The sequence below is a fragment of the Gorilla gorilla genome, chromosome 10, assembly GCF_029281585.2.
Source record: "Gorilla gorilla gorilla isolate KB3781 chromosome 10, NHGRI_mGorGor1-v2.1_pri, whole genome shotgun sequence".
Taxonomy (NCBI): Eukaryota; Metazoa; Chordata; class Mammalia; order Primates; family Hominidae; genus Gorilla; species Gorilla gorilla.
This window is the reverse complement of record NC_073234.2, coordinates 28,927,916-28,953,215: the sequence shown is the minus strand read 5'-3', so window position 1 is coordinate 28,953,215 and position 25,300 is coordinate 28,927,916. Positions and strand designations below refer to the sequence as shown.

General features: G+C 43.1%; 1 protein-coding gene across 2 annotated transcripts in view; it reads left to right on the top strand.

The window, feature by feature from the left end:
• Positions 1 to 25,045, top strand: part of GRIN2B (glutamate ionotropic receptor NMDA type subunit 2B) — a 442,738-nt gene extending 417,693 nt beyond the window's left edge. For both annotated transcript variants that reach the window (XM_055358714.2, XM_055358713.2), the window contains one exon: positions 922 to 25,045. In XM_055358714.2, coding sequence (XP_055214689.1) covers positions 922 to 2,778 — 1,857 coding nt within the window. In that variant the 3' untranslated portion in view covers positions 2,779 to 25,045. The remainder of the gene's footprint in view (positions 1 to 921) is intronic.
• The last annotated feature ends 255 nt before the right edge of the window (positions 25,046 to 25,300 follow it).

The window sequence follows — 25,300 nt, the reverse complement described above, 5'->3', positions numbered from 1 at the left end:
CTGAGCCCTCCAGGAACCCAGCCTATTGCCTCTCCTGCACGGTGTCCTTCAAAGCCCTGTACAAAGAGCTGTACACAGGGAGCTCTCGATCAATACTAATTTGTTAAGATGTTAATTATTGATGATAATATTAAGTGAGTGAGAAAGTATAAGAAGGAAAACAGGAGCTAAAGAGAGAATAAATGAGAGAATTCAACAAGGGAGTTATTTATTCCTATTTAGTACTGGCTGTTTTTCCCAATTCTTCCCTCCCACAGTGTAGAACACAGCAGGAGAAAAATCCTTCTTTGACCCCAGGGCTTCCTAATTCTCTCTTTCTGTGAATTTTGTTCATGCTTGGCTCAAGAAGAGAATTGCTCAGCTGTTATTTGGTGACCAAAATTCTAAACCTGCTTAAAATTTGTCAGAGCTAGAAAAGAGTGACAGTTGTAAGCTACTGAGCTCCCCTGTGCTTTACTGTCAGCCAGGTGTGGCCAGCCACAGCAGAGCAACCTCAGTGTCCATAGAACATGGCCGTTTATTTCCAGGAGGCTGATGATATTTTTTGCTATGGGTTGATATCATGGCCTCATTTTTAAGATGTGAAAATCTAGGCATAGAAAACAACGGTAAGTCAACAGTGAAGCTGAGGCAAAAATGCCATATCTTATGATTCCAGTCCCTTTGCTCAAGTTACTGGGTGGGGCCATGCCCCCCCCTCTGATGGCCGGGTCACTAACCTCAGCTCACCACATGACAGTCACCAAATTTAGGGGTATAAATTAGGCAAACTTCTAGCCACATCTAATAGTATATTAGACTATTCGCTTCATGCTTTCCCTTTTTCTTATCCGGTTGGAGCAATTATTGGTGGGAGAGTGTTTTTTGTGGTCATTTCTAGCCTCTCTGGAGATCTAACCTGTCCCTCCATTCTTGTTTCAGGGTATCTACAGCTGCATCCATGGGGTGGCAATCGAGGAGCGCCAGTCTGTAATGAACTCCCCCACCGCAACCATGAACAACACACACTCCAACATCCTGCGCCTGCTGCGCACGGCCAAGAACATGGCTAACCTGTCTGGTGTGAATGGCTCACCGCAGAGCGCCCTGGACTTCATCCGACGGGAGTCATCCGTCTATGACATCTCAGAGCACCGCCGCAGCTTCACGCATTCTGACTGCAAATCCTACAACAACCCGCCCTGTGAGGAGAACCTCTTCAGTGACTACATCAGTGAGGTAGAGAGAACGTTCGGGAACCTGCAGCTGAAGGACAGCAACGTGTACCAAGATCACTACCACCATCACCACCGGCCCCATAGTATTGGCAGTGCCAGCTCCATCGATGGGCTCTACGACTGTGACAACCCACCCTTCACCACCCAGTCCAGGTCCATCAGCAAGAAGCCCCTGGACATCGGCCTCCCCTCCTCCAAGCACAGCCAGCTCAGTGACCTGTACGGCAAATTCTCCTTCAAGAGCGACCGCTACAGTGGCCACGACGACTTGATCCGCTCCGATGTCTCTGACATCTCAACCCACACCGTCACCTATGGGAACATCGAGGGCAATGCCGCCAAGAGGCGTAAGCAGCAATATAAGGACAGCCTGAAGAAGCGGCCTGCCTCGGCCAAGTCCCGCAGAGAGTTTGACGAGATCGAGCTGGCCTACCGTCGCCGACCGCCCCGCTCCCCTGACCACAAGCGCTACTTCAGGGACAAGGAAGGGCTACGGGACTTCTACCTGGACCAGTTCCGAACAAAGGAGAACTCACCCCACTGGGAGCACGTGGACCTGACCGACATCTACAAGGAGCGGAGTGATGACTTTAAGCGCGACTCCGTCAGCGGAGGAGGGCCCTGTACCAACAGGTCTCACATCAAGCACGGGACGGGCGACAAACACGGCGTGGTCAGCGGGGTACCTGCACCTTGGGAGAAGAACCTGACCAACGTGGAGTGGGAGGACCGGTCCGGGGGCAACTTCTGCCGTAGCTGTCCCTCCAAGCTGCACAACTACTCCACGACGGTGGCGGGTCAGAACTCGGGCAGGCAGGCGTGCATCCGGTGTGAGGCTTGCAAGAAAGCAGGCAACCTGTATGACATCAGCGAGGACAACTCCCTGCAGGAACTGGACCAGCCGGCTGCCCCAGTGGCGGTGACGTCAAACGCCTCCACCACTAAGTACCCTCAGAGCCCGACTAATTCCAAGGCCCAGAAGAAGAACCGGAACAAACTGCGCCGGCAGCACTCCTACGACACCTTCGTGGACCTGCAGAAGGAAGAAGCCGCCCTGGCCCCGCGCAGCGTAAGCCTGAAAGACAAGGGCCGATTCATGGATGGGAGCCCCTACGCCCACATGTTTGAGATGTCAGCTGGCGAGAGCACCTTTGCCAACAACAAGTCCTCAGTGCCCACTGCCGGACATCACCACCACAACAACCCCGGCGGCGGCTACATGCTCAGCAAGTCGCTCTACCCTGACCGGGTCACGCAAAACCCTTTCATCCCCACTTTTGGGGACGACCAGTGCTTGCTCCATGGCAGCAAATCCTACTTCTTCAGGCAGCCCACGGTGGCGGGGGCGTCGAAAGCCAGGCCGGACTTCCGGGCCCTTGTCACCAACAAGCCGGTGGTCTCGGCCCTTCATGGGGCCGTGCCAGCCCGTTTCCAGAAGGACATCTGTATAGGGAACCAGTCCAACCCCTGTGTGCCTAACAACAAAAACCCCAGGGCTTTCAATGGCTCCAGCAATGGGCATGTTTATGAGAAACTTTCTAGTATTGAGTCTGATGTCTGAGTGAGGGAACAGAGAGGTTAAGGTGGGTACGGGAGGGTAAGGCTGTGGGTCGTGTGATGCGCATGTCACGGAGGGTGACGGGGGTGAACTTGGTTCCCATTTGCTCCTTTCTTGTTGTTTTAATTTATTTATGGGATCCTGGAGTTCTGGTTCCTACTGAGGGCAGCCCTGGTGACCAGCACCATCTCTCCTCCTTTTCACAGTTCTCTCCTTCTTCCCCCCGCTGTCAGCCATTCCTGTTCCCATGAGATGATGCCATGGGCCCTCTCAGCAGGGGAGGGTAAAGCGGAGAAAGGAAGGGCTGCATGCGGGCTTCCTCCTGGTGTGGAAGAGCTCCTTGATATCCTCTTTGAGTGAAGCTGGGAGAACCAAAAAGAGGCTATGTGAGCACAAAGGTAGCTTTTCCCAAACTGATCTTTTCATTTAGGTGAGGAAGCAAAAGCATCTATGTGAGACCATTTAGCACACTGCTTGTGAATGGAAAGAGGCTCTGGCTAAATTCATGCTGCTTAGATGACATCTGTCTAGGAATCATGTGCCAAGCAGAGGTTGGGAGGCCATTTGTGTTTATATATAAGCCAAAAAATGCTTGCTTCAACCCCATGAGACTTGATAGTGGCGGTGAACAGAACAGAAGGTCATTGGTGGCAGAGTGGATTCTTGAACAAACTGGAAAGTACGTTATGATAGTGTCCCACGGTGCCTTGGGGACAAAAGCAGGTGGATTGGGCGTGCATGTGTGTTCATACACACTTGCACCCACGTGTAGTCAGGTGCCTCAAGAGAAGGCAACCTTGACTCTCTCTATTGTTTCTTTCAATATCCCCAAGCAGTGTGATTGTTTGGCTTATATACAGACAGAGATGGCCATGTGTTACCTGAATTTTGGCTGTGTCTCCCTTCATCCTTCTTGAATAAGGAGAATGAAAATTCTTGATAAAGAAGATTCTGTGGTCTAAACAAAAAAAGGTGGTGAGCAATCCTGCAAGAGCAAGGTACATAAACAAGTCCTCAGTGATTGGCAATTGTTTCAACCAGTTTGAACCAAGAACTTTCCAGGAAGGCTAAAGGGAAACAGAATTTTCACAGCCATGATTCTTTTGCCCACACTTGGGAGCAAAAGATTCTACAAAGCTCTTTTGAGCATTTAGACTCTCGACTGGCCAAGGTTTGGGGAAGAACAAAGCCACCTTTGAAGAAGTAAGGAGTCGTGTATGGTAGGGTAAGTGAGAGAGGGGGATGTTTCCAATGCTTTGATCCCTTCTTACTTAACCTGAAGCTAGAAGAGCAGGCTTCTTCCCCCCAAAACTGATTACAACTGCTACAGAGCAGACAGTTAAGAGAAATGAGCTTGACATTTAAGAGAAATGAGCTGCACTCCATGAGTGCAGCTCTGGAGGTACAAAAAGAGGGGAAGAGACTTGGAAATGGGAGACGGGGGCAGAGAGGGACCCTCCACCACCTCTTTGGGCCTGGCTCCCTGGGAATGTGACTTGAGCCCAGAGTGAACACTCTTGGTAGAAGCCCTTCTACCTTCCTGCAACACCTTGTTTCCCTCTCAGATTGTACCATTGAGGAATAAAAAAAGATATACATGTATAAAACTCCGGGGATGAGGGTACCGGCAGAACTGATGCTCCCTTCACTTAACATTGGAAAATTGAGAAGGGAAATGAATATGTGTCACTGCCGGTCCTGAAACTTGGGGTAGGGCTATTCTATGGGTCAGTTCCACTGTCCTGCCATCCTCCCCTACACAGGGTGGCATCCAGAGAGCCCCGGGTCTGTGTGGAAGCTTGACTGCAGGATCGCCATGTTGCACACAGGACACATAAACCAGAAAGGTGCTCATCCTCCTCTGGAAGGAAGCTGCCATGTCTCTTCAAGTCACTCCCTCCAGGGCTGCTCTTCGCCCCATTTACCCTCACTCGTGACCCTTCCTCATCCCGCCCTTGACTGCTGTCCCCAACCCTCCTCCTTGATTTTTACCTCAGTATCTTTCATTTTAAAGCCAACTGAAGGCCTTGTAAAGCTTTGTTTTCTTTCTAAAATGAACATGGGGGCAAGGGGCTGAACCTCTCACAGATTTGGAGAGAGGAGCACGGAGTGCTTTACCTTAGATAACAGGAAAGACTGAGAGAGGACAGAGGGCGTGAGGCACCTCCAGGAGGAAGAAGGCGAAGGGCCACGTAAACACTGCTTCGCCCTGATTCTGTCCAGGGGTCAGGGACTCATCCCCTCATCTTCCTCTTACCTCACCCCTTTCAAACAAAAAAACCAAACCAACTAACCTAGCGAACAGCAATCTAGAACCAAGGGAGCTCTTTCAGTCTCCGCTGGCAACAGAAATCAAGATGGTGTTTATTTCATATGTAAATATTTTGTTTTCTAATTAATTTTGTATAGATAAAGTGTTCTCTTGTGAGTATTCAGGGTGTTGGGCTGGAGGGAGTGGGGTGGGGATGGGAATGAGAGGGAAAAAGTGTTTTGTTATGGGTTTTCATTTTCCATTGGGGGAATTGTTTTGTATGGCTTTTGCTTCAGGGTGTCTGGAAAAAGTGAATGCCCATGGAGGCCACTATGGTGAAAAAGCCAGGGGAAAGTAATTGTGTCCATCCCCCCCAGAAAACAAGTCTTCTTACTGGTTTGTGAGAAATGTTCATGCACTTTGGCCAGGGTTTTACATAGGGTTCAGTTTGGCTCTAAGCAAACCCCAGGTCTGATTCCTATCTTCTAGGTAGACCCTAGGTTACCACATTCCACACAAAGACAGGCTGGTGGCACCATATTTCCTCTGTCAGTACCTAGGGTAGGAAAGATTCCCAAAAGGGCTTAAACAGAATTAAGGTCAAATTAACTTCCCATTCTTGGCGTGACTGAAAGGTTTCAGGAAGCTCAATCCTGAGAAATCTCCCAGCGGCCTCCTCTGATGCTGAAACAATCGTCTCAGTCATCTGAGTCTTTTCTTCTTTAGGACCTGGGCGCTGACTCACTCCCTGCCCCATCTCCACCCTCAGAAATCAGCCTGGCAAACACATGTGGAAAAATCTCCACTAACTCTACTTTTTGAAGCATGTGATATCTGGTCACAGAGAGGTAGTGCTGGATATGTGTCTTACAAAGTTGCATGCTTTTCTAGAAAAGATGATGGGATCCACTAAAAACTCAGCGGTGAGATGATTCCCTTAGCAAGATTGCTGAAGTTAGGTTTAGACGTGGGAGGGTGGGTACGTGAGCAATGGTGCCAATAGCGGCTCTTTATTTGCCTTGTCCTCATTACTGCCATCAGGAAGGTGCTACTGGCCTCGAGCCAGGTGTTCATAATCTGGCCTTGGGTTAACCAGACAAATAGAACTTCTTTTCCTAGACTGTTGGCTTTGTGGAGGTTGGCAGCCTCTATCACAGGATAAAATTTCCAAATCCATTTACCCAGTATATTCACTACATTTTTTCCTATCCTCCCATCATAAAAGCTGTTAGCTGGATAATTTTATTTTTCTAAACTTATTTAGCCCCAATTGGTTGCTTTTCTTCAACTGGATATTTGCATTGGGACTAAGTTACTCATGGTCTGCTTAAGAAAACTTAAAGGAAGGAAGGCTGGGCATTGTTAAAATCTAGATGTTACTTAATTCCAGAATAACAAGCAAGTAAAATGCATGAGGAAGAATTCAGCTATAAGCCCAATCTATATCACAGATGGGTATGAAACAACACCCAATCCATCCAAAACTGTGAAATTCCGCAGATACCCTCAGGAGCACCTAATATTCCCATGTTCTTCAGAATCCATGCTTTCTCTCTTTGTACCCTCTATCATTCCCTTCCATTGCAGAAGTGGTGGTGAGTGTGGTCCTGTATGAACTCCTTTCAGTGGCAATGCTTAAATCTCAGCATTTCCACTGACAATAATCTGACCCTTGAATTTGCCTGAGTCGAGACTTTGCACACCCTTCAAAGTGATGCATGTACAGTGGACTTTGTTATTTCAAAATCTGTCACTGTGTATCCTCAGCCAGAACTTGGGAAACATCCTTCATGTATTTCCCTGCACTGGCCACAGCCATGTTGTGATTGAGGGGAAAATCCCAAATGATTCCATTAAATGTTGCTGGTGTCAGTAGTGCCAAAAACGCATGTATGACATGATACAGTAGGAGTTGTCTATACAGTTAAGTGACTATCACCCACCCGGTCTTCCGTGGCCATCAGGAGTTGCCCAAGGGAGAATTCTCTGCAGAGTGCTGGTCACCTGCACATGTCACTAAGAACTAGGTTTCTTTGGTTCATTTTTTTTTTTTGGTCGGTTTTTAGTTAGTTAGTTCAAGATTTAGAGACAGAATAACCAGATTGTTTGGGCAATAAGCTTTTGGAAAAACTATTCCAGAACTCACTTTTTTCTTTCAATCATCATCTCTCTAAAAAGGCCCTGTCATTGCTTGACACCCTGTGAATGTCTGTTTTTGTATGTTAGGAATGATTCAGATGTGTGCATAAATGATGTCACTGCAGTGATATTGATGAATGCATTCAGCATTTCCAGGGACTGTGGCCATACCTTATGTGCTCTCTGAGCCCAAAGCCATATAGGAAATACATGCTCAGTAGGCTGCTACACACTGCAGCAGAGCTTTTGCTTTCTTCACTTGGGTGTCAGAGACTTTTCCTCCTGTTTAAGGAGCTCTTCATGGAGGAGAAGCAGCTGAAAGTGAATAGTCACACTGGGATGGGTCTGGCCTTATGTATGCTATGTGGTCCATGGTGTGTTGAAGGTCCTGAAAAGGTCTTTTTCATTTCCCACCCCGCTGCAACTACCGCCTTCCCACACAGATTTGTTGCTTTAGCACTGAGCTGAGCTGTCTGTCATTCGAATGAAAGTAATCCCAGGAAAGGTGACATATTAAGCCATATTAGGGATGTATACATTTAATCACCTAATTTACATTAGGAATCTCACTCCTTTTCCTGGGAATAAGTTATGATACAAGAGAAGAGGAAGGGAGCAGAGAGCACTGAGAGCAATAGAGTAGGGAACAAGGATACAGGTTCTAGATGGCAAAGACATTTAAACCATATTTTGGCCTCCGCCTGCTTTTATTTAAGCCTCATGTGACACCCAAATAGGACTCCTGGTTAGGAATTATTTTCAATACACAATCATATGAGTGTATAATTTATGAATTTCTAAATTCAGTATCTTGTAGGGCAGGTTGAGAACTATGATTCTTTCCATAGAAAATAGAAGAGTGATGCTTCTCCTCCATTATATGTTACTGAGTAGGCAGCTAGAAAAATCAAATTGAATTAATGGTACAATAAAATTTACTGTCATTGTCTGGTTTCTGTCCCAGTTTAATTAATCTTCCAATTAGCTGAGTTGGTCTATATCCTATACTTTCCACCTCCATAGGGGGTACCCTGCTATCTGGTAAAAGAGCCACTTATGACCTCAGGTGCTACTTAACCTGGGGGGCAATTGTTTCTTAGGCCTAGCAGATGTTTGGGATGACACTAAAATGGCAGATTAGTCAGTCTGAGAATGTCTAATATTGATCTGAATCTAGGATTCTATTCTAGTTTGGGGGGTGGGGTTGCAGTATTGTATAAAATCATAGGATATCTGAGAACATCCCACCCTCAACTCATTCCAACCACATTGATTCAGTCACACAGTGGCCCTGTGAGCTCTATGACTTAGAAGAGATAGCCTATCTATTCCCATGACAAAGGCCCTCACCCAAAACCTTAAACTGAAAGCCAGTGCTGCTACTTTCATGCCTTGGAGAGAACTGTGAAGTTTAGGGCTTCTCATTTACAATATTGAAGCAAGAAAAAAGAATTTTGTTCAGAGTAATGGGTTAGAATAGCAGTACTGGGAATAAGTAGGGAAAGTTAGAAATCTTCCACATTTCTCTCTACATCTCTCAAGAGCTCCGTACAGTGAGTTTCTGGAGCTGCTTCATGCTTTGAATATAATTGCTGGGGTGATTATGTGGTTAAGGGCTCCTGAAAGAATTGAAGATGAAAAGCAGAGTAGATGAGTAGAATTCATCAGAGCCTTGGCACTCTAGTGTGTAGAATCTGTGTTTTGGAGAAGGTGAAAGAACTCAGTGCAAGAATTAAGGTACAATTAAAAAGCACAACACTAAGCCCAATTTAAACTGTTATTTTAAAGATTAGGTTTCCACACTTTAAACCTGAACTCTTTTATCGGTAATTATTTTAATGTTGTGATTTAGGGGGTGGAGCAGATTCTAGTACTATGCAGGAGAAAAAAATAAAAGCTCTCTGGTTAAATATGTGAGTTTAATTAAACCAACGTCTATTGTGCATGTACTATGTCCCTAGGCTAGTTCTGTGAATGATATAAAAGGTTTCAAAATGGAGTATATTGTACTCACGTAGAATATATGAAAGCATAAGTATAAAATATGTAAATGTATGTATAAATAGGTATGCATACATTTGTATGATTATACATGCAAGTTTAATATTTTCTGGTTTCAGGGTAGGAGTCAAAGATATCCATTATGCTATTTGAAAAAACATTGCAGAGATTCAGCTTCCCATGTCATGGCCAGGCCTGGACTTATTCTTTTGAAATTATTACACCTCCCAGAGCTAAAACTCTGGGATTTCCTCTCTAACCACAACCTTGCCTTTTCTATATCTTCCTTCCTTCAAGACCCCTCTGTTGTTCTGGTCCATAAATCCATCAGGCCTCATTGAATTCCCTCTTTGGTCTAACCCTGTATTTACCCACATTAGCAATATTCTCACCGGCAATTCCTTTTTCCTCTTGCCATCTCACTACACCAACCATGCTTAGCTAACTGCATCCCATCCCCTTGTCATTCATTGCATTCCCAAGAAGAGCAAGTCTTAAACCTATGTGAAGAGCACAAATTCAATCAATTTAACCTCACCTGAAGCCTACTCACTTGGACTTTTTAATTTCTCCAATGTTGACTCAGTGTCACATTCTGTGCTTGATAAATTTGTTTTATTTTCCTTTCATGTTCATGTCCTGTCTTTCAACAGGCAATCTTTCCTACTGTGTTCACAAGAAAATCTGATTATTGAATCCTCACATATGCTGTCCTCTCTGCCTTTAGATTTCTCTTGTCTTTCACACATCTTTTCCATCCTTTCTCCCAACCAAGTGCTCCTCTTCCCTATGCTCTGACCTCTTCTGAGGTGCTCTCCAGCCAATTGTATTTCTCTCTTTTGCATCTTTAATTCCTTCCACACATCTACCTGCAACTATCTCAGAAACACCCGTCCTACAACTATCTCTAAAGACAAATCTCTCAATCCAATTTGACTCTTGAATTTCTGTCCTATCACTATCTTTTCACTTCCCAACTTCTCAAAAAGGTAGTCTTTCTTTCTCCACTTCCTCACCTTATGCTCATGGCTTCATCAATGGGCTACACCCTACCACTCTTCTGAAACTACTCTCAGGCAACGTTCCAATGAAGTTCTTGTTACAAAAGTCAATAGCCTTTTTTCTTTACTTACCCTGCTCTTCAACCTCATTGACAATTACCATTGGGAGGCAATACATTCTGGTTTTAATCTTAGTTCTCTGGTCCTCTAACCTCATTGGTTCCTGCTTTTCCTCTTATCTCCTTAGCATTGACTTGCCATGGTATATCTGAGCTTGACCCTCTTCTCCTTATCTTAATGCTTCTGTAGCAATCTTTCTGTCTTCTATGATTTCAATAACTCTTTGAATGAAGATGAATCCCAAATCTTCACTTTTAGCCCCTACCTTTTGCTTTTCCTTCATACACATACTTCCAGTCACCTTCTGAACACTCAACTTCATCTTGACTCAAATATCCAAAACCATTGCTGCAAACCAACATAATCACCAAGTTCCTCCTTTTGCTTAATGGTATCACCATGTCTTCCGTCACCGAACTCAAGCTTTTCAGGCACTTTTGCCTCCTCCATTTTCTTCATCCTGCATATCTAAAAATTTGAAAAGCCTACTAATTCTTCCCCCTAAGGTTTCCAGTCTTTCCTTTTCATTCAGACCCTTCCTTCTAGTCTGGATTATTTCAGTGTCTTTTAGTATTGTTCCAATATTTTATATTTGAATCTACTCTTGTCAGTACTCACTTCCTAAATATAAATCAGATGTCATTCTTCAGATCAAGAAACAACCTTCAGTGGGCTTCACTTGCCGTAGTCTGCCAGCAATAATTTCTTGTTACTTGATTATGTGTGTGTCCCATAATCCAGACAAGCTGAATAACATTTGTTTCACCTTTCCCTACCAGCTTGTTTTCCCACTTGTGTCTTCCCTTAAACTGTTCCCTTTGTCCAAAATACTCTCCTTCCTATCTCCCATCTCACTCCCTTCTTGAATAATATCCATTCCCTCTATATAAGTCTTCAAAGACCAGAACAACTTCTTTATCTTCCATTCAGAAAATAATTTTAGGCATTTTATGAATGCCCATAACACTTTCGTTGTGTCTCCCTAGTGGCAGCTATCATGGGCCATCTTATTTCATAGGTATTTGGTTATACATCTCATCTCTCCTGCTACAGCATAAGCTCCCTGTGTTCAGGGCCATGTATTTTTAAATCTTTTTATCTCCTGTAGCACTAAACAGAGTGCCTTGTATATGAAAGGCATTAGTAAATATTTGATATTATTATAAATTATAATTGAGAAGGAGTCACTTTATTTTGCCCATTTGTATCTGCAGTAGCACCTAAGGATGAATCCCCCCAGTTTCTCTATATATATCTGCACACACAATCACATGTATATACTACATGTATACAGTTCATTATTTCAAATGGAATCTGGATTTTTCTAAGTGCTTTGTCCTTTTTCTAAGTGCTTTGTCCTTTGAAGTTGTTTTGGACTGTTTTATGGTTAGGAAAGTGTACTTGGAACACTACCTGTGTTCAAGTAAGTGACAGAGGGAGAAACTATGAAGGATATTGATCAAATTTTAGGTATCAACTTTTCAGATGCTTTGGGTAGAGCTTGTATCCAGACACTTTACTACCAAGATTGAGTCTCTAATAACCTGATCCATGCTGGGACTGATCTGTGATCCAATATTTAGCTTCTTTTTTAACACTTGCAACACCAAAAGAACCTTGTCACAGTTCTGGCTCACTAATCACACAGCCTTGTAGACCCCAGGTGGTGGTCCAACAGGACCACTGTATTTCACTACACGCTACTTCCACATTTGTGGCCTTGGGGGAACTGTCTGTGCTGGTCACCACCTTGTCTTTATATTTCATTTCTTTCCTGAGTTCTTTGGCTTCTCACCCTTTCTGAGGCTTTGTCTACAGGATCACTTCTCCCAAAGGGAGGATAAGAGTTGAGGTAATTGAGCACTTTACCTCTTATCTGTATATTTACAATGAAAGTAAGTTAGGATTTGAATGAGCTAGCTCAGAGAGAATGCTAGTCTCTAAACTACTCCTTTCTCTGTAAATATAAAGGGATTCATTACCTCAGGGGGAGACAACATCACTTCTGACCTTATGGCCCTCCCTTATCCTCTGGTCCCTGTATTCTTGAAGCCCTGTTAACCCTTCCTCCTCCTCTCTTGCCTCTACTTAGCAATCTATCATTCTTTCTAGCCAGTGTCAGTCTCTGTCCCTCTGAAGAAACTCTTGGAGCTCATACTGTCCTTTCACTTCAGCTGCTCTGGTAACCGATAATGTTTCCGTTCCTTCTCCTGGCCAGCCTTCTCTGTAAATCTCATTATGCCATTGGCTATGAATTATTCCCCTTTGGGAGGCATCTTCTGCCACTGTGTGCTAATTTAAAGCATACTATAGAGAACTGAACTCAAATAAGTTACAGGCAGTGACAAGTCTCTTTTTTTAAAAAAAGTGAAGAAAGTCCACTCTTCATTGAGACAGGAGTGGGTAGGACAATTATTATTGGCAAGGTAGGGCAAAACTTGTGACAACTTGGGAGATACCTAGTGAAAATTAAAATATAAGTCTAGAGAGATAATTTTGCTTTTCAAAAGTCCTATTGGGTCTAGATAGCCATGCTCCTGAAAATGAGAATAGTTAATATTTTAGAGCAAAACCCATTTCATTATACTATGAGACTTTTTTTTTAGCTGATGAAACAAATTATCTGGTAAACAGCTGGTGGGAGGGTAGGAAGACAGCCATCCTCATGAAGGACGTTCATGAATCTCATTTGGGCCAATAAATGGACCAAAATTCTAGGCATTTTAGCCATGAACTGTTCATGTCAATTATTTTGCCTACAAATACCCATAAAAGGAAAGGGAGGATATGAGGGAGGAAAAGAACAGGAAGTCTACACTGGAGCTTCCTTTTGTGTCACTAATAAAGCCAGAAGCTGACATGTGAGGCACATGGTTCCCCCTTGGTTACTGGCTTCAGTGATAGCTTCAGAAAGTAGGGAACCTTGAAAGAGCAAGGACCAAAGCTGAGATGAGTGAGGAACCTGAATGCAACCTTATGTGTGAGGTCCTGATATCCACAAGGAACCTGGCCCCATGTCATTCCTGCCCAGGTCCTTCAGATTACAGCACCCAAGGAGCCCTTGATCATCACCCTGGGCAGAGGGAGTGACTTATCACACCACCCTTACCCACAGAATTTAGGCCACCAGGCTGTGACTCCATCTGTCCCCCTTGCAGTAAGAGATTCATAGTCTCTGAAATCTGACAGGAGAACAGCGTCAGGGGAAGAGGCCACAGGAATGCGAATTTGTTGAGCTGCCTGCTCCTCTAGGATAAGTATATTACCTGTTTCCAGAGGGGATTGTTTTTTTTTTCGAAATGAAACAAAACATGCCTGCCTAAAACTTCAGCCCTATTCAGAACAGTCTTGCAGTTAACTGTCATTGTCACATTTTAATTGTAATTGATTTTCTTTTGAAATCAATGGCTATTTTAATGCTCCCTTTGACCATGACATAAGAACCCTCTGCAAACCAGAGACCTGGCCATTAGGTTGCCTCTGGCTGAGTTATACTCTCAGTAGTTTATACTTTGCTCTCAGATATTCACCCGAACAGCACAACTACACAGAATTTGATCTCTTTGCCATGAGCATTCTGATGCCTATGTACCTCCCTAATGCACACACACAATCTTAACAAATAGATCCAAATTTCCTATGTCAATCATGTTATGGTAGATGAAAGTGTTCATTTAGAATGGGATAAAGAGACATATCATAATTTATGCAGCCAGTGTTTTCTCTTTGCTCTACCTGGCTTGTGGATCATTGATCCCTCAAGGTTTGACAGAAATATTCAGGCTTCATGTGAAGGCAGCATGTTCTTTGTGATGGAACAACCTAGTTATCGTCTTCATTTTCCCATTTTACCCTATGGAATCCATGTGGCCTTCTAAGGTCCTGTTGATGGACTGGTACTAAGAGGATGGAGAAGCAGAAGCCAGTCCCCCTGAGAACAGACAGTCCTGTTGCTTAGATACATACATATTCGCACATGTGCCCACATCTCTTCTTGGAAACATCATGAGCAGAGGTGGAGAGGTCTGTTCTCAATGGGAGGAATAAGGATAAGAGAATTCCTTGAGAATCCCTATTCTCAAGGAATAGGGATAAATGCCTTCACGGATTCAATAATTTATCTGTTCTCTCTCTCCCAGGGTCAGGAGCAAGAAAAATATCAAGGTTTCACATAGGCAGGAAGCAAGGAGGATAGTGAAGCATCCAGGTGGAACTCTTACTGAGAAAAACATGAAGTAGTAAAATCACCCTTTCTTTGATATAAATGCATTTGGAAGTCAATGAGGGCACTTACAGCTGTGTTTCCCTTCACTAACTTTTCATCTCTTGCATTCTTTACTTCTCTTTCTCAATTTATTCATCTTGAGGTATACTTATCCTGAGTTGACTCTCAGCAGCCCATCCTCAGAACACAAACAATGTTAGGATGAGAAGTTGAGTGAGCACAGAGCTCGAACACGTGCATGGTACTTAATGTTTCCAAACCCGAGCCCAATCAGTCTAGCACAGTCAATCCCACTGCATTTTAATGACTAGGATGGGGCCTGCTGTACATAGCTGGACATCTTGGATTACAGAAAAGAGGCTTTATGTGAAGGCAGCATTTTCTTTGTGGTAGAGCAACATAGTTATCCTGCTAACTGTCCTATTTGACCTGGTGGAATCCATAAGGTCCTGTTGATGGGTTGGTTCTAAGAGGATGGAGAAGCAGAAGTCATTCTACTGAGAACAGGAGAATTTACCATAACCACTCTCCAAATAACCTCCTTTGACTTGGAAATAAGATCATCTTTCAGTTTTACAGATGAGAAGTCAAAGCACAAAATTGGATAATTAGCCAAAAGTAAGATTATACAGAAAATTCTTGACAGAACCAAAACTTGGCTGAACCAAAACTTGTCCAAATTTCTGACTCTCAGTCTAGCTCAGCGAGTAATGCTGCCTGAATTGTCTGCCCCCACTGTAGGTTTTCAGCATCTAGCAGTGGAGAAAAGTCACGAAATCTAGGCAGCTGATTTAGCCAAATCTTATCTATGAAATTTCCCTTTGTAGACACACACACACACTCCACATACATCTACAGAGACAAGTCAAAAAGAGCAAGAAGAAAGCAAAAATTTGAAAATTGGAAAGGTTAGAGAGGTTTCCACAGTGAAGAAAACTTGGTCAAATAAAAATGTTTTTGAATTCTATAGGGTAAGATATTGTGAATAATTTTTTATTATTAAAATTTTTTTAGGTAGCATGTAATCCACATAAATAAAAAGCTCAAGAATAAACTGGGACAGAGGATTTCTTCCAGAGTGCTACATGGCAAAAGAGCCTTCAGGAACGTGTGCAGGGGAGTCATGATACTCCGAAGGTGTCAGTAGTTTTGGTCAGCCCACAGTGAGCAGGGCAGCCTCAAGGGAGAGCCCCTTACATCCTTTTCTGGGCACCTCTGTCTAATTAAGTTCAAACATACAAGCCTGATTCTAGGATTAAGGCATAACTTAGTTCTGAACAGAAAAATATAAGGCAGTTCACATACACAATGAATTCTTGAAGAAAGAACCTATAGCCCCCAGACCGATAATAAATAATTACTGCCTGCCAAAATCCTGAAGAAAGGGAAGCATGGGGGCTCCAAAATTAATAGTCTCCTGAGAATACTTATGAGACCTTGATTTTGTCACAAGGTTGCAATGGTGAATTATTTATTAAGCACCCGCAGATCAGAGAATCTTGCAACAACCTTCTCTTACAACCCACCTGTTCACTTATGAATGATATCAAGCTCAGGATATAATCCATCTTTCCAAAGATTTTAGTATCTTTAGTTTGGGCTGCAGAAGAAATTTTGGCTCACAGCATTATGCTTATACCAAAAACAGTGAAAGAGCTCTAGTGTCCTGCTTAATGTAGAGTAACTTTTTTTTTTTTATCAGTCCTTCCTAGCCCTAGAGGGAAGATAGGAGAGGATGTAGGAAGATGGAAAAGTCCTTAGATGAATGAGTGAGGAGTCTTCTATACCATCAACTTCAGAGTGTACTGATCCCCGGAGCCTGGTTCAGGAGGCTGGTTTCAGATGATCGGAGGAAACGGAGGAGGTAGCTTTTATTCCCATGCATGAAGATGGGGGGAGGAGGTGGGCACTAGACTAATTTTTTAAGCTAAAAAAAATCAAGTCTATTACAAATCTCATTTTTCCCTTGTCCTTTTGCCTCCCAATAATTCACATAAAATCGTGTTATCATAGTAAGCTAAGAGAGAGGGGCAGTAGCTATTTCTACCTTGACTCCGTGGTGACTTCATCTTTTTCATGAGTGTCATTACAGATACCTGGATCATGATGATCCTGAAAAACAGGTCACAGGGCCAACAGCTGATGAGTATTTGGAGCATCTTATTCCCCCAAGATGACCACTCCCTGTCTTCTGCTACACCTATATTCATCAGGGGGAGGTGGGAAAATAACAGGATTCTTGGGGACTCTGAGGGCATGAATGGAGAACTATTTGATTGAAACCACAGAGCTCTTGTACTTAGTATTAAATATTAAAATAGAAATGAGAAGTTCAGCTTTTCTGAGCTGTACCATAGCGGCCAATGGAGGAAGTCTTACAAAGAAAATCTATATCTGCACAAGACTGAAGCCACTAAACCGAGTATACACAACATAAAGATATCTTCCTATTTCAAGTATCCCTTAGGGGGCATGGGTGCTTAGCTATCCTATGAAAGACAGAGAAGATAAGCTCAATTTTAGAGCCCAGAGCTTGCTCCTGAACAGCAAGATCCACATGAACTTAAACTCTTTCCCACTGAGCCCAGGGGTGCAATGTAATTCCTCTGATGGTTTTGATTTATTTCCAAGCTAGACTTCTCTATTTGATCATTGGCACCTTGGCAGCTCACACATCTCCGAGGTCTCTTCTGTAGCTTTCAGAAAAAAAAAAAAAAAAAATATATATATATATATATATACACACACACACACACACACACACACACACACACACACACACACACACACACATACATACATATACATAACCCTGTTTGGGTAAGGCCTATTGACAGAAGCCAGATATCTGGGTGGAAGTTAGAAGATGGGCAAGGAATTCTTATCTCAGAGTTTCAACACTGCAACAATGTGGAGAGAAGTCTCCTGGGAAAATGCAGATGCCCAATAACTTCCAAACGAATCAGGGAAGTTGGAGTATTTTTGAGATTTACAGTGTCTTTACTTCAGTAAAACAAGCCATAGCAACATTATGCTCTGCAGAGTCTTCTGTTCACCTTTGGATGGACAAGAGCTGCTTCTCCTAGGGAGACAAATAAGACCAAGAACAAAACTCCCATCTCCTAGGCCAATTATTGTTTTCTCCTTTCCTTTCTTTTTTATTCTCTTTGTTACAAAATGGTGAAATCTACCTGGCCATTGCCAGTCAAACATTCTAATTGCTAAATATCATATAGAAATTCATGAAAAAAGAGTAGAATCAGAGATTTCATTTAATCCCAAGGGTCTTTGCAGTTTTCATCCTCTCCCTCAAAGTTATCTCTTCTTTGAGACACATGATCACCCCTTTCCTCTTCTGGGTGGCCATGATTCCAAAATGAATTTCAGTGGTTGGTGCTTCACAAAAGGAAAGACAGCTATAATATAAAATAGACCAAAATACTTATATTTTTAGCCACTGCAAAGTGGGTTTTATCTTTGAGAACAACCTTCCAAGCTCCTTACTTGGAAACCCTTCCTCACCTCCCAGCCTCCTGGCAGCTCTCCTGGTTCCCCTTCATGTTTTTGGCTCCCCTCCCCGACTTTCCTTTCCTATGAAAATGGGATATATCCCTTAAACTGTATTCTTATCTAAACTATCAGACTGTTAAAAGAAACCCTTGACAGTAATTTTTCATGGTTTTCTCATCATTTTTTAACTTAGGAAGTTGGAGAAAGAATGACAAGCAGGCAAATGAGGTCTTGTTCCTGAGTGCTTCAACTCAAGATCAAGTGCTGGGATAGTGAGTGCCTCTTAGTGGAGAGGGATGTGCTCTGGAATATTAAGCCACCTCTGAGCATGTGTCCTGGTGCTTTGGTCGAGATGCCTGTTGTGTATGTGGAGGTATTTTGTGGCTTTTCTTGTTCTCTCTTTTTAAATTTATTTCAAGGCACAAGCCCTTTGTGATGGAGGATGTCTAGCTTGAACATGCTGGTAATGTGACACTATCCTCAGCTCCCCTTGGCCCTGGGTTCATAGGAGGCAAGTGTTTCTAAATTTCTCACCCAGTGAGTTGTTGCATGTTATTTTTAACCATTAATATTGTGTGTCTATTGGAATGAGAAACAGAAGGTTGAATGGGAAATAGATTCAGTGACAAGCAGACAAAAAGCTTGGTTCTGAAAAATGTTCTTCACTGAGTTGAAAAAAAATAATCTAGAAACAAAGAAGAGGGAAATTGGGGTAGAATGGTTTGGTGGTGAAGAGACGATGACACCCACATCCAGATGCTCTGGTGTATTCCCTCAGAGATTTGTCATTCCCTGTGAGCTCTGGCAGAAGGAGAGGCTGTGCTGCCATTGATGGCTCAGAAATGGTGACAGGCTGGCTTTAGAAAGAGATGTAGGCTTCCTTCCAGACAGACATTGATAAGCATTGTAGCTCGCTTCTTCAAAACCTTGTCTACAAACCTTTAGGGCAGCCCCTCTGCAATGATTTCCATTCTCCAGTCAAGAAGATTCTGAGTGGAAGAGCCTTGTGTGCATTGTGATTACATTGACTTACATTGGGAAGCCAAGGGGCACTGAGAACTGAATATATCAGGGGAATGGAGTTAGCTGAACCTTTTTTTTTTCAATATTGGAATGATTTTGGATCACAAAGTTAGGTCACCTCTGAGAGAGAAAATCTGTTAAATAAAATTATATCTTCCCATCTCCAGTGAAATCACTAGGTTGTTAATGTGATTACTGTTTACTTCAGGAAGAAAATTGCTAGATTCGATTACAAATAGGCATTTTACAGATTGATTTAATCCTGAGTCTTACACATATTAACATGGAATTTACTGACTCAGACATGATCTTCTAAGCTATAAAATATTACTGGCGGGTAGTAGATCATATGTTCTAAGCAAACCAGGAAAGCTAAAACGTTAAGTAATCCTCCCAAATATTCAGCGTCTGTGTATTTCACTATAGCTGAAGGGGATTTGGGAGTTAGGCCGCAGGGGAGAGGAGGGACAAAGTGCCATAGATTAATGAAACTCAGAGTAACTTTTTTCTTACCTATTAAAAATAATAATTAACCCAAGGACAATTCTCAAACCAGAAAAATCATGAAAAGTGAGCTCTGCACTTGCCATTGGTTAAAATTTAGAAACACTTAGAATAAATATCCAGGTTTTGGGAGAGGAGTTGTTTCTTTGCTTGCATTGTTTTGTTTACTGGAGCTCTTATTTTGGGGATATTTGGTCTGTGGCTTCAGAGCATGTTTTGGATAAATGACTTATCCATGTTGATATTTATTGAGTGGAAACCCATGCCAGGCTGTTCTAGGTGCTGGAATATAAGAACGAACCACACAAAGTCCATACCCTCTTGAAGTTTGTATGTTGATGAGAGGAAATGGACAAAAAAGCAAATCAATAGATCTCATGTCAGATAGTGCAAAGTGTCATGCAGAAAAATGAGGCAGATTAAGGGGGATAGATGATAGGATGGGTGTGGGGTTGCTACTTTTGAGTAAGCAAAGATGACATTTAAGTAAAGGTTTAGAGGAAATGAGGGAGTGAGACTTGGGGCTTTCTATGCAAAGGCAAAGAGAAAGCAATTGCAAAGGCCCTGCTGTCAAACCAAATGCTTGGCAAACTTGAGAAAGAGCTGGGAGGCCAATGAGGGAGGAGGAGAGTATAAGAGGTGAGGTCAGAGAGGGGGCAATAACGCAAGTCAGGTAGGGCCTTGTAGGACACTGTCAGGATTTGGCTTTTACCAAGAGCAAGATGAGAAGTTGCTAGAAGGTTCTGAGCATAGAGTGATATGATCTGACTTCAGTTGAATAGGAAGCTTTGGGACTGCTGTGTTGAGAGTATACCGTGAGAAGGCAGACAATGGAAGCGGCTGAAAGACCAGTTAGGAAGCTCTTGCAATAATCCTGGTAAGAGATCATAGTTGCTTGGGCCATGATGTTAGCAGGGGAGGTGATAAGAAGCAGTTGGATTCCAGAAATGTTTTAAAGAATCGATATCACACAGTTTGCTGATGAATTAGACATTGAATAAGAGAAAGAAAAATCTTAAGAATAACCTTAGAATGTTTGGCCTGAGCTATTGAAAGTTTGGAGTTGCCATCAGTGTAAGACAGGAATCCTGCAGATGAGGCTGACTGGGAAGGAAAGCCTTATAGTTTAAGGGGTCTACAGATGTTGCAAGTAGAAATGATGATTAGGCAATTAGATATATGGACCTGGAGTTCAGGGAAAATATATAGCCTGAAGATACATATTTAAAATGTGTATGCGTTTGGTTGGTATTTGAAGCCATGATACTGGAACTAGAGAATGAGTAGCGACAGAAGAGAATTCTCTAGACTGAGGCCCAGGGTGGAGGATTGTTCAAAGCTCCAGGAGATGAGAAGGGACCAGCAATGGGAGGAGTGGTTAATGGGTAAAACAAGTACTATTATTGAGTAGGATAAGACTATCTGGAAACATGGAGGTCATCCCATTGATGACCTGGAAGAGAGCTGTTTCAGTGGACTGGTGGGGGCAAAAGCATGATGGGGTGGATTCAAGAAAGAGGGGAAGGAGAGGAGGTAGAGACAACAGGAATAGGCAACGCTTTAGGAGTTTGGCTGTAAAGAGGACATGGAAATAGCAGATCATAGAGAATGTGACGCCCAGGGAGGGACTTCTTTTTTTAAGATGGGAAAAATAACAGCCCATTTTATGTTGACAAGACTAATCCAGGAGAAAGGAAAAATTGATGATGCCTAGGGAGAGAGGACAATTGCTGGAGTAATGTCTTTGATGAAGTGAGAGGGCATGGGATTCAATACATACATAGAGGGACTGGCTTCAGGGGACTAACCAGGTTTGTTTGTATTAATAGCAGGGAGATAGTGCATTTGGGCACAGATACAAGTGGGCTGGTAAATGCGATAATGGGGGTATGCTTTTTCTGATTGATTTTTAGTAAACTATGAAAGGAGTTCATCAGTTAAGAGTGAGTATAGGGGAAGAGTATTGGAGGTTTTGGAAGGAAGAAAGCATGAATGAGTCATATAGCCATCCGGCAGGAAGAGTGAGAACAAAAATGTCGGAGACACCAAAAATATAGGAGACATGCTAGGTGGCACAAAGGAATTATTTGAGTTCTTATGATCATGAGTTTAAAGAAATTTGTTTTCTTCAGTCACCTTCAGCTGCTTAAACAGGGTGGCAAGTTAGATTGGAACAGGGTTGGGGTATAACCAGGTGAATATAATGAAAGCAAGAGATGTGGAGTCAAGGGCAACTGCAGTGTGTTAACTATAATGTTTGGTCATGGAATCTAAGCTGGGTGTAGAGGAAAGTGAGGATTTTTAGGGAAGGAGGAACAATGAAGCATATTAGAGGCAGAGGATTGAGATTCAAGCTGGGATCACTCAATTAGTGAGTCAGAAGCAATAACCTAGAAATTAGGAGGTGGGTTGGAGAGGTGGATGCTTGAGGTTATGGAGGGCTTGCAGTTATTGGTGGTTTGGGGTCTGTTGTTGGGGTGGTGGGCTGAGATAAGATAGAGGAAAAGGTTATAGAAGGAGCAGGGGTCAAGGAACTGAGAGGCCAGGATATGAGAATTATATAGATATTGAAGTCAACAAAATGTTGACTTCCATATGATAGGAATGTAAATTATGACAGGAATGAGGGAGAGTGATTCGAGAACATTTCAATCATTGCATCAAGTAAGAGGTGCAGCTAGCCTACTCTGATGTGCATCAAAGCTGGATTTTATTGTCGTTGCATGGTATTTTTTTTAAAAAGGAGGGAGGATGGTCTGGAATGGCAATGAGGGGCAAGAAGGGCATCTCCATCTCCAGGCCCCAGGGCATGAGGAAGGTGCAAGTGGAAATGCTCACCACCTGGGAGTGATTCAGGGTCCTCAAAGAGGAGCCAGGTTTCTGTGAGAGCAAGAGGAAAGGAATTGCCAGGGTTGTGGCTGGTGATGAACCACTGATTCTTAGGCAGGATTTGGGAGTTGGTAAAGGAAGGGAAATGGGCTGAGATGGGAGATGTGCATGGGTATCTGGGGATGAAAGTCCAAGTGATAAGAGGGACTGGGGGTCTTGGGCTTCTCATGGTGATTGCCCTAAGCGAGGCTGTGGGCATTTGGGGTTGGCCCTAATGGTCTCTATGTCAGATTGAGGTGGTAATGCTGCAAGTGCCCGGGGCAGGGACTTGATGGCAGCACATGGAACTCTGGTACCTCTTCCTCAGTCCTGATATTTGCTTTTTTAACTTCTACTAAAAACCCCACTGCTAACTGTGATAGGCCACAACATGTTTTTATAGATGTCAACAAATGTTATCATGGATTGAGACCACATTTTGACTATTAATCCTGGAAAGTACACATTTTCACAGGAAATCTTGTCCTTTCTAAGGTTCCCAACTAAGCTAGTCTCGTTGTGGGGGGGGGGGGGGGGGTCATAATTATTTGTTCTTACTTACCTTACCCCTTGTTCATCTTTAAAAAAAAATCAAATAAAAAGGATTGGAAAGCAACTTTGCTTCTGCCCAATTCTGCTAAATGAAAGTTTTCTCTGACAGATCATTTTGATTTTGTATTTTCTTTTGTGACAGAAACAGTGGGACAGGAGCATGGAAATGAATGAAAGTCTTTAAAAGCCTTGAGAAAGAGTTTTCAAGGATCAGGAGAGGGCTTAGAAAGAAAAGGACTCTGAGTGGGGCTGCATGAAAAGGGGGTAAGTGAGGACTCTTGGGGAGGGTCTGAAAAAAACAAGTAGTTTGGCAAGGAGAGCAGAAAAATAAAATTCCACTGTGTAGGCATTTGGAGATTTAGCAAGAGCAACCTAGAGTCTGCCCCCAGAGACACTGCACGTTATTTCTGACACAGAGGATGCACTAATTCTATTTCCTGTGCCACCTGAAAAAATCATAATTTGAGAAGAGAAACCGTTAGGCCATTTCTAGTGAACTATTTTTCCAAACCCTCACGGAACCCTGAACAGGGTGTGAATGAAATCACAACTACTGCTGCTGCTGGTTCAGCCTCTCTGTCCACTAATAAAGGCAAACCCTTCAGCATGGTCATATCCTGCCAGCCGTTTTCCCCCAAAAGATTAAATTATGTTCATCTTGGCTCATCTAACGCCACATCTTGAGTTCTTAAGGTATGACAGCCAACTCAGTCATACCTTACTTTATGCACTGAGTACGCATTGAACTCTATTTAGGAAGGAAGAGGGAAGCAAAGGAAGCCAAGGATGGTTTTGTCATGACCTCTCTTTGCTTTCTGACCTCCCGGAATCCACTCCTTGGAAGATGCGCAGAAAACAATGTGACTTCCATTTACCCTGCCTCAGATCTCCCCTCCTTCAGGCTGGCTCCCACCCCTGGTTAATGGGGTAAATTGGGTACGCCTATTTGTTAAAGGAATTTGTGGGAAGTGAGGGGCAAAATTGTTGGAGCAGAGGGAATAGATTTATGGGAGCTTTGTTACCCAGTGACTATCCCAGCATTAATACTTCAGAGTAGCCCTGACGCTTGTGGAAACATTCAAGGGAGCTAGAGGCAATGTTACAGTGGAGATCAGAGAAGGGATGGGGCAGTGAGCTCTTGTCCCTAGGGGAAATCTCTTTTCCTCCATGTGACAGGAGCCAGTGCTCCAACAGCATCAGAATTACACTTAGCCACAATGACTGATGCGTGTGTGTGCCTGTGCACATGTGTGTGAGCGTGTGTGTGAGCGCACGTGTGTAAGGGGGTGATGATGGAAACATGATATGCATCCACTGTGGGGTTGCGTTGCAAATTCACAGCTGCACCCCTCCCAAAGTCACATGGCAGAGGGGAAATGGTCATAGCTTTCCCGTGTGATGTCCTCTCCAGGGAGCACCGACGACTCAGGCTTGCCTCAGCTCTGCGAGGCCCAGACTCCACACTCCTTCCTGGGGCCGGCTCTCCTTCCTCTTGACTCTCAGATCCCCAGCCCATCCACCTCCAAGTTCTTTTTTTGTTTATTTGTTTTGCTTCTGTTTTCTGTAAATATCTATTTCTTATTTTGGACATGCAGGGATCAATTGAGATTCTGGAGTGGGGGGAGGGGCGGATGACTGGGTCTTTTTATTTTTTCCTTTCTCTCTTGGATTTTGGTGTTTGAACTTGAAAAAAATAATTACAAGTATATATATAAGCAAATGACTTACCTTTAAACAAAAGAAATAAGTTGATTTCATTCTTTTGATTTATCTTGTTTCTCATTGGGGTTGGGTGGGGGTGGGGGGTCTTTTGGGTGGAGGGCTTTTTTGTGAGCTGTATAGATTTCCAGTTTGGACTTGTTCAAATGATGCAGGAACAAAAATTAAAATGAATTAAAAAAAAGACAACATAAAAAAACAAGAAAAACTTTGTGATGTATAAAAGCTGTAAATAGTCAAAGATTCTTTCTCTTTTCTAATGGCAAATTATTTCTGTCACTTTATATTCAAAAAATAAAGAAACCTACCACAAATTATCAGGGTTAAAAAAAATCCAGAATCAGAGTTTTTTTCTTGGTCTTTGTGCTTTCTTTACTGTGATTCCAAAAAGATTGTTAAAAGTGCTGTTTGGGAAAAACCCCTTGCCCAGTTGGTTTCCGATTGTTGGTAGGAGTCTTGGACTGGCGAATCTACTTGGGTTAGGATCTGTTTCTACTATAGCTGGTGCTGGAGCCCTTGGTTGCACTCATCTCCCCCTCATGTATTATTCTGAAACAAATCCCATAATTATATGATTTCATCTGTAAACATTACAGTATATATCTCTTTTAC